Here is a 10537-nt window from a genome sequence, read left to right as displayed (position 1 = left end):
AAGCAATTAAAACCAAAACGAGATGTTAATAACAAAGAACTGCCTCCCAAAATCTCAACCTCTCACGCTTGACTCTACCTACTGTAAACCCCTTCACCTTCTAACACCTCTACTACAGTTGTCCACCGCATCCGTAATCAACACCTTGTCCTCCATCACCATCTCCAACACCGCCTACCACGAATCAATTGCAGAAATATATTACTTATCGCCATCTCCAACACTGACTACGATCTACCAACAAATTGCCAAGAACTCAATAAATAGTTTAGTGAGATGAGAGAGAAAACAAAAACAAATTAAAACATGAGTGATCCCCAACCTCAGCAACCACCAACAACCCACCTAGAACCACCGCCTATCGCACATGCAAACCCCTCCCCTAGTTCACCTTCCACTGCGCCGACCGTCCATGAGATTCTGCACAATGATCCCTCGCCTTCTATCCGGGTACTCTCTCCGACTCAATCCCCGCTCCACCACCACTACCCCCACCACCGGTACCGTCGTCCCACCAAACAAACTCCTCCCCTCAACCTACAAATCCGCCTTAACCTCCTCTATCTTTCCCCCCTTTAACCATCAGAACCCCTTTCCCCCTTCTCGTAACCCATCGGGAATACCCGATTCCGACTCGATTTCGATTGAATTACCAGCTGACCTGCTCAATTCAATTCATTCACCTTGGAAAAACTCCCTCATCATCAAAGTTATGGGCAAGTCCATTGAATCTGGGCACCTCGCAAACACCCTTCGGATTCTGTGGAAACTCGACGGAAAAATTGATCTAATTGGTTTGGGTAAAGGGTTTTACTCTTGCAAATTAGAGAGGATTTCTGCTTTAAATGCAATTAAAATGAACGGACCTTGGTTCGTCCATGGCCATTACCTCCATGTTCAAGACTGGGCTCCGGATTTTCGCCCCTCCCTTGCAACAATCTCGTCTATTCCAACTTGGATTGTTCTACCGGAGTTGCCGATCGAGTACCACCGCATTGACGTCCTCCGCGCAATTGGAGACAAACTTGGTGGGTTCATTAAATTTGACAACAATGGAATGAAAAATAAAAATTCCAGATTCGCAAGAATCTCTGTCTACCTCGACCAAACTTCGCCACCGCCGTCAAAGGTCTGGATTGGTTCCCTGTGCCAGGAGGTAAAAATTGCTGATAAACAAATTATTTGCTCCTTTTGCAAATCTTTCTGTTATGGGAAGTGTCCTGATTCGTCTGGCCCCTGCATCCCTGACCCCAGACCGGTTAATCAACCGGAGAAATGTAAAATGAGTCCTCCTGTGGGTGTTGACCAACACGCCACTTCCAAGGCTACCCCTTTGACTGACCCAAAAAACAACAATGATAATTGGACTATTATCCCTTATAAGAATAAAGCTCTTGTGTCAAATGTACCGCAGAATAAAGTTATTGCCCCATTCCCAGCTATTGTCAACTCCTTTGATATTTTTAAAATTACCCCTACCCCACCCTCTTGTCCTTCCCCTTTATCCTTTCTGAAAAAGAATCCCCTGGACAATATCCTTCTTAATACTCTTCTTTCTATCCCCCACCCACCTGTTACCTCCCCTTCCCTTTACCTCCTTGGGAAAACAAATTCAACCCTCCTTCACTCACCTTCTACACCCCCCCTCTCCTCCTGGCAAAATAAAAAAAATAAAACCACCAGGACACCAAACCATGAACCGCCAAACACCCACCTCCTCTCGTCTTTTCATTCCCTCTACCATGCCACCAACACCACTCCTGTTCAAGGACCCCCCTCGATATCCACCACCACCTGTCATCCTTCTTCCTATAAATCCAAAAACAACCTCCCTGGCTTACTTCCAACTCCCACCTCTAACCCTTCCGAGACCCAATTAACACAATAACATACCATTAGGTCCTCTGCTAGACTCGCCTCCAATCTGCGAGCTCTTCATCCGCCAGCTCCTAGCCCATCCTCGCTCCCCCCCACCAGAAACTCTAAACCTAAAAATGGTAGACCCGTTCTCTCTCGAGCGTCATCTAATTCCTGCTCACCTACCCGACTTCAGCGATCTCGAAGGACTGCCACTCGTGCTACGCTGCATCCTCCAATGGCTGATTCGCCAGGAGCAACCAACTTGCCCACCTCTGGTTTTTCCGCAGGAGCTGAGCTTTCTCATAGGCCCCTCTCCCATCTTACCTCGATTGGGAAGGGCCTTTCCATTGAGTTTAACTTCCAAGAAGCTCCAAGTGGCCAGCTTCTCAAATGGGGTAGTTCTGATTCATACCACCTTGAAATTGAAAGAGTTGGACATGAGGGTAGAATGGAAAGACTACCGCACTGTGGGTCCACGGACCATACTTGCATCCTTCCTGGGAAAGCGGAACGGGACGTCCTCGGGAAGGTCCAAATCCGGCGCGCGGCGGATCAAACTGACCTCCTTGACTCCTTCCTTATCCACTGTAACATGAAGATCATTTTCTGGAATTGTAGAGGGATCGCTAGGCCATCTTTTAAACCCCACATCACCTACCTCATCAATGCCCATAAACCTGACATTTTTATTCTCTCGGAAACCGTCGCGACGAACGCGATTGACATTGTGCAGAATCTCCCTTTCGATTCCTCTGACATCGTTGATCCCATTGGCTTCTCCGGTGGTATTATGATCCTTTGGAATGCTAGGGACGTCTCGGTCACGACTGTGAACAAGGGAGGCCAGCTCATTAATGCGGTGGTTCAGGTAACCTCTACAAACATCACCTTTTTTCTTACTGCTATTTATGCCAGTCCTAAGTTCAGACTTCAAAAACTTTTGTGGGATTCTCTCATTGACCTTGCTGACAACTTGTCTCTGCCCTGGACCTGTCTAGGTGATTTCAATGAAGTTTCGTCTGCCTCCGAAAAATTCGGTGGCAGGAGTGTTATTCTTAACAGAGTCAACCTGTTTAATGATACCATGAATATGTGTAACCTCTTGGACTTGGGATTCACTGGTCCCAAGTTTACCTGGACTAACCATAGACGGACCAACCCTATCTTAGAACGCCTTGACCGGGTTTGGGTTAATCATGCTTGGCTTGACACCTTTCCAAACTCCCACAACAATCACCTCATCCGCCTCTCATCTGACCACTGCCCCATCCTCCTGGACACCATCATCAACACACCCACCTCCCCCCCTCCGGCTTTCAAGTTTGAATCTTTATGGCTTCGTGAGCCATCCTTCCACCCCTTTGTCTTCACCACCTGGTGCGGACTCGACGAGACCCTTCCCACCAAACTTGGACTTCTTAGCACACACCTCTCAACCTGGGCCTCTACCACTATAGGGAAACTATCCAAGGAAAAAAAATCCCTTATCAACCGCCTCAAAGGAACTCAAGCTCAACTTTGCCTCCACCCAAACTCATCCTTCCTCCAGAACCTGAATGACTCTCTTTCTCTTTCCCTTAATCGTGTTCTCGACCTTGAGTGTGCTTACTGGAAAGACCGCTCTCGTATCAGCTGGCTTAATGATGGAGACCGCAACACGGCCTTCTTTCATAAATCCGTTACTATCCGTTGTGTCCATAACCGCATCCTTTCCTTGACTGATGACGTCGGAATCACTTACAACTCGCCGGCTGAGCTCACTAAACACATCACCTCATTCTTTCTCCACTTATACACATCCCAAAAGGACTTTTGCACTAGACCTGCCCCTGTGACCAGCCCTACCTTCCGCTGCTGCACCAAACCCTCTTTGGAGGAAATCCACACCGCTCTCTTTTCCTTAGGATCTGGTAAAGCCCCGGGGCCCGACGGGTTTCATGCTGGTTTCTTCAAGAATTGTTGGAGTACCATTTCTTCTGACCTCATTCCCTTCATCTTAAATATTTTTGACACCCTTTCCATTCCCTCTGCCATCAATGCTACCACAATCTCCCTCATTCCCAAAGTCCTCTCCCCCAGCTCCATTAAACAATTTCGGCCAATTAGCCTTTGTAACACGGTTTATAAAGTCGTCACCAAGATCATTGTTAACCGTCTCAAACCCATCATGCCCCTCTTAATCTCTCCTAACCAAGGGAGTTCTATCCCTGGGCGGGGCACCGACTCTCATTATATTATTGCCTCTGAGATCATTCATTCCATGGGTGCATCCAGATGCAAGAAAGGTTGGTTTGCCCTTAAGCTCGACTTAGAAAAAGCCTTTGACCGGCTTGAGTGAGATTTTATTCGCTCTTGCCTTTCTGACTCCAAGTTTGACAATGACACAATCTCGCTCATCATGAACTGTGTCACCAATGTCACCTCCTCTGTTACCTTAAATGGTTCTCCTACCCCCCCTTTTCTCCCCTCTAGGGGTCTCCGCCAAGGTGATCCCCTCTCCCCCTACCTTTTCATCCTCTGCATGGAGGCCCTCTCCAAATCCATTCACTCATCTTGTGCCGACTCTTCCTGGACTCCTTTCCCACTTGGAAAAGGAGGAGCCACCTTCTCTCACCTCCTCTTCGCAGATGACCTCCTTCTCTTTGGACGGGCTTCTGAAAGCAATCTTTGTGCCCTTCAGGATGTCCTCCTCCAATTTTGCTCGGCTTCGGGCCAAAAAATTAATACTTCCAAGAGCAAGCTTTTCTTCTCCAAAAAGACCCACCCACATAACATTTCCCTTTTTGAAGACTCCCTTGGCATTAAGAAAGCCTCTAACCTTGGAACTTACCTTGGGTTCCCCCTCCTCCCCGAAAGCCCAACAAATCGACCTCCACCCATCATAGATCGGATCGATGCAAAACTTGCCAATTGGAAGACGCGCTTCCTCTCTCGCCCTGCTAGACTCTGCCTCATCAAATCCACCCTTAATGCATTCCCATCCCATCTCATGCAATGTCTCCACCTCCCCTCCTCTATCTCCTCTCTCATCGACAAAACCAATAGATCCTTCCTTTGGTCTAGCCTCTCCTCCCGCAAACTACACCTCTCAAACTGGGACCTTGTTACTAAATCGCAAGCTAATGGCGGGCTTGGAATTAAAAAAGCCCAACCTCTCAATGCTGCCCATTCTACCAAACTTGCTTGGAAGATTTTCTGCCTCAAAGGCAACTTCACCTCCATTGCCTTGCATAGTAAATATCTCCACACTGATCCTACCCATCCCTCCTTTAGGCGTGGATCTCACATTTGGGGGGCATTGGCATCGGTTGGTCTTTTCTCCAACCCTCCCTCACTTGGTCCATCGGCGATGGTTCCACCATCCGCCTTTGGCACGACAATTGGTCCCCTCTCGGACCCTTAAGAAATTGCCTTCATGGACCCCTCTCCCCCTCCTCCGACACCGACTTGCTGTGCACAATTATCAACAACGGTCAGTGGGACCTTGACTCTCTTGAATATGACCTCCCCCCCTTTATCACAATAACCATCCTCTCTATCCCCCTCCCCTCCACCCCTCTTCCTGACCTCATTTCTTCGTCCTTCGCCTCCAAGAACAAATTCTCAATTGGGGCTTCTTATAATCACATCCTGGGTGACCCGCATCATCCTCTGCCCCGCTTGACATGAGCCGGGCTGTGGGACATTCCATCCCAACCCCGCATCAAACTCTTCATTTGGTTATCCTGGTGGGACAAATTACCTCATAACCTCACTCTTTACAAAAGACGTGTCATCCATTCACCACATTGCACATCTTGCCTTAGCCCTTCGTTAGATGAAAATACACTTCACATCCTCCGTGATTGCACCCATGCCCTTTCTGTTTGGGATAATTTCACCCTCCCCCATAATTTCTACTCCCTCCCCCTCCAACCTTGGATTAAGGAAAATTGCACTTCTACTAACAAGTCTTGGGTTACGCTCTTCTCCTTCCTCACTTGGCGCCTCTGTGGCTCAGGCGAAATGACTTCGTCTTCTCGGGTTCTAACCTCCCTATTGACTCCATTTGGATCACTCACTCATCCTCCCTTGCCTCTCAATGGAGCAATGCCCAATGCACTTACACCTGTGCTTCCACCCCTCTCTGCTCGCACTCAGGTCTGCCAGTCCAGACCCCTACTTCTTGTCAGCCTGCTTCCCACCCGCACACCACACACCACCAGCCCACCCCCCTCTTAACCCTCTGTCTAGCACCCGCCACATCTTTTTACCCAAACCGTTGGGCCCCTCCTCCGCCTAGTTGGTCTAAGATCAACGTCGATGCGGCCTTTTGTCCTTCTTCCTCCTTAGCTGGTCTCGCGTGTGTATCCCGTTCCCCTTTAGGTGTTTGGATAAAAGGTTGGTCCATCAGATTGTTAGCCCCTAACCCCTTCATCTCCGAACTTCTTGCGATTAAGAATGGTCTTACCTTTGCAGCCTCAAACATTGGAAATTTTATTGTCAGTTCTTGATTGTTCACTTGCGGTAAATGCGATTTTGGGAAACTCGGCTCCTTGTGGGCCTTACACTAACATCATTTTGGAATGCAGGGATCTCTCAAAAGCCTCACCTTCAACGATCATTATCTATGAGAAAAGATCGACTAACCATGTTGCGGATGCCATTTCCAAGTTCGCTTTACATGACTCGAGCTCTAATGGGGGCGTCTTTAGCTGGGATGTAGCACCGCCTACTTTTGTTTTATCTTTGTATAATTCGGATCTTGCTCATGTTTGTACTCCTTTATCCCCGGACCCTCCCCCCTAATTTGTATTGAACCTTCTTGTGTTTAATGTTATCGTTCATTCTCATCAAAAAAAAAAAAAAAACTTGTTTTAATTGAATATTTATGCTTTTATATTGAAAACCTTGATTTTAAATTAAAAATAGATTTTAAATTTAGTCAAAATTTCTACATCAATTTTGCTATTTAACTTCTGTAAGTTTAATCTTTAAAACCCATAAATTTAGGTTGAAAACTCACGCCTGAGTTATAGTTATGTATTTACAATGTAAGTTTAATCTTGAAAATATGGATTTTAGTTTAATTACCACCATTTTCAGTATTATTCTAAAATCTTACCAAAAGATACGAAATAACAACTTCACTTTTCTTCATTATTACATTAAAGTTTTTAAGCTAAATTTGGAGGTTCTCGGAGTTAAACAATTTAGATGCTTTCTCAGGTAGAAAAATTCCGAGTTAAAATTCAAAGTTGTCAACATAAAATTAGGAGTATTCAAATTAAAACAATCAGTTAAAATTTAGAAGTATTAAACTTTAGTTTTAAATCTGAAACTCATAAACGGAGTAAATCAAAAGCTCATGTGGAGTAATTGAATTCAAATAAAAAAAAAAACCCATAATATTAAGCTGCAAACTCAAAAGTTTTTAATATAAATACATGAGTAATCAAGTTTCCGCGATTAGATTTTGAACCTGGTTGTTGGTAACCGACTAATCATCACCATCGTGTGTGGCTCAGAGAGTCATCTCTATAGTTGTTACCTTCACGGCTCTTTATAGAGAAAGAGCGAATTGTTGCCGTCGACGTTACAAACTATCAAGAAAGGGAAAAGGTAATCGCTGCAAAAGTTGTAGATCTGGTGGTTAACGGGATGATGCGGTGATGGGGCGGGGATCGAGGAGGTGGCAGGGATGGTTAACGGCCATTGGATTTTTTGGATTTGAAGAAGCAAATGAACGTATGGTGAAGGCAGCAGAGTTTTTCGGGTTTTAAATTGGTTTGTTTTTAATTCTCATAATTATTTAATAAGGGTTATTCTACGTAGTAACCCTGTGTTTTTCTGAATTCTAGCTGGTAACCCTTCGTTTTTCAACTACCCACATGGTAACCCTGAACTTATGAAAAAAGCTTCTCCATGACCCTCAACTTTTATTCCGTTAAAAATCTCCGTTAGTTTGAATGTTTATCGAGACTTGGGCTTGTCTTTTACACTTTAAATGCTTAAATGACCAAGTAACTATGGTTTTCTCAACTCAATTAAAATAAATAAACCACGAATTTTGCTAACAAATAATTATATTATAGGTGTGTTAAGAGTATAATTCATAACATTTTTATTATCATTCTTATTATTATCATCATTTTTATTGCTTAACAAAGAATATTAAAGTAGTAAATATATTGAAACACATCTTACTTTTGTTTTTGTTATAAATTATATTAGATTATAATTGATATTATATTATTATTATTTTTATAAAAAAAAAAAAAGGTAAGATGTGGATCGGTATTTTTACTACTTTAATATTCTTTGTTAAACAATAAAAATGATGATAATAATAATAATAATGATAATAAAAAAATTATGAATTATACTCTTAAGTCTTACCACACCTAGAATATAATTATTTGTTAGGAAAATTTGGGGTATATTTATTTAATTGAGTTGAGAAGACCATAGTTAGTTGACCATTTAAGCATTTGAACTCTAAAAAACAAGCCCAAGTCCCAATAAACATGCAAACTAACGGAGTTTTTTAACGGAATAAAAGTTGGGGGTCACGGAGAACTTTTTTTGATAAGTTCAGGGTTACTATGTGGGTGGTTGAAAAATGAAGGGTTACCAGCTAGAATTCAAAAAAACACAGGGTTACCGCGTAGAATAACCCTATTTTTAATGGGCTAATTCTCTTATTGGATCCGTCCTATGCTATAAGACGGTCCTATAGGAGAGTTACTGTTTGGGAAGATAAGGAGCAGGCTGCATTATTAAAGAAGCACAAATTGTTCTATAGGACTATTTTTAATAAAAGACTAGTCTAATGGCATAAAGCCCAACTAAGTAAGTTAATAAATGTGTAAAATAATTATTTATTTTGGTAACATAATATTTTATCTTGATAACTTGCATATTTAAATATGTGGTATTCATTATAAAATATCAGGTAATCAAAATAAAATTGAAATATGAATGTAATTATATGTTAACTTTGGGCTTTTCATCTTTTGGGTCAGTCCTATGCTATAGGACGGTCCTATAACAGAGTTGCTGTTAACATACATTTAATTTTCTTTTTAAAACATTTGAATTTGTGGGGCTTTTGATTAATGGGCCGGTTTTATGCTATGAGACGGCTTTATTGAACAATTTGTGGTCTTTTATATTTTAGGATTTAATTAATTATTTCACACTTACGGGCTCGTTTTAGATTTTTGATCAAATATCCTCGATCTGTCTTTTATATTTTTTTTTTGGATTTAATTAATTATTTTTACGGTAATTTATTAAGAAGAAAATAGGGTTTGGTAAAATTTGTCAATTAGAATGTATACATAAAGAAGATTTCCACAACATGTACATCTCCTCAAGACCTTAATTATTCTGCCCTAATCAAATTTACCCTTTTACGATGGATGCAAGTTTCAAAACCCTAGAACCATCTTCAACTACAGTTACCCTTCCAATTGAATTAATATTCACATGTATACTCCCTAAATTACCCGTAAAATCCGTCCTACGCTTCAAATGCGTTTCCAAATCGTTTCTAACGGAGATTTCATCTCCCAAATTCAATGCATTATTACAAGAGGTCAATCCTCGACTCTTAATCATCCCAGGCGATTGCAACAACTTTCGTATATACGAATTGGAGTCCCTGCACTCTCCTCCTACGCTTTGCCCTTACCCAATACCATCAAAACAGTTTGCATCGGAATCCAGGTCGATAGTGGCATGTTGCGAATCTTATCTCTTGATTGGGTTCGGATACACCAACCTTGAAGATCTCATCTTGTTCAACCTAGCTACTCGTATTTACCGTGTAATCCCTACAGTTTTCGTTCCCCGTGACTCTATGTATGTGCATTATGGCATGTGTCATTGTTTAGATGATGAATTCAATGACGATATCAAAATCGTCAGGTTTGTAAAATACGATGAAGGATTTGACTATCTTGACATGGTAAGGGAAGTCATCGTGTATAGCTTGAATAGTGATTCGTGGAAAGGTATCGAGCGTAAACGGATCAGCCCTAGCTTTCAACGTATTGATGATCCCGTCCTTGTACAAAACCATTTACTTGTGATGATTTTTTATGATGGTTTAGATTATGATTGCTTGACGACAATTGGTTGTTTTGATGTCAAAGCGGAACGATGGTCTAGTGATGTGCTCTTGCCTGATGTTCTTTTGGGTGAAATCGGTTCCAACTTGACTCCACAATATCATAATAGTTCTTTTTGCCACCTAGGTTTGCTTGAAGAGCAACTAAGTTTTTCATTTTACAATGTGAAAAAGTCGACTTATAGTGTATGGGTTATGAAGGACTACGGTGTTAAAGAGTCTTGGGTTAAATTGATGAGAGTTCCTGCGCAGGACCACAATGATGTTTACCACCCTATTGCGTACTGCAAAGGATTATCACGTGAACTATTGTGTAAACGAAAGTATAGAAACAAATATAAATGGTACAATATTAGAGAGAAACAATTCACTGAGACGGGATTCAACGGTGAAGGCCTTGATAGGAGTTATTATTCTTTTGCTTATATATGCAAGGGAAGCCTCTTAAACTTTCCCGGAGGTCAACCGATTCGTTCATCATCCAAAAAACAAGATGATGATGATGATGATGATGATAATGATGATGATGATGTTGATGTTGACGTTGATGATGAGGATGATGGT

At 42.4% G+C, this 10537-nt stretch overlaps 1 protein-coding gene across 1 annotated transcript; it reads left to right on the top strand.

Annotated features, from left to right (window-relative positions):
• Positions 1–712: 712 nt before the first annotated feature.
• LOC141600836 (uncharacterized) lies at positions 713–4198 on the top strand. Its single transcript, XM_074421091.1, has 2 exons — positions 713–1444; positions 2054–4198. Exons 1-2 carry the CDS (start codon positions 713–715, stop codon positions 4196–4198), a joined length of 2877 nt encoding a protein of 958 aa, XP_074277192.1.
• Positions 4199–10537: the final 6339 nt, after the last annotated feature.

Source organism: Silene latifolia, chromosome 9 (assembly GCF_048544455.1).
Source record: "Silene latifolia isolate original U9 population chromosome 9, ASM4854445v1, whole genome shotgun sequence".
NCBI classification, from domain to species: Eukaryota; Viridiplantae; Streptophyta; class Magnoliopsida; order Caryophyllales; family Caryophyllaceae; genus Silene; species Silene latifolia.
The sequence above is the reverse complement of the archived record's forward strand: the minus strand, read 5'-3'. Positions and strand labels throughout refer to the sequence as shown.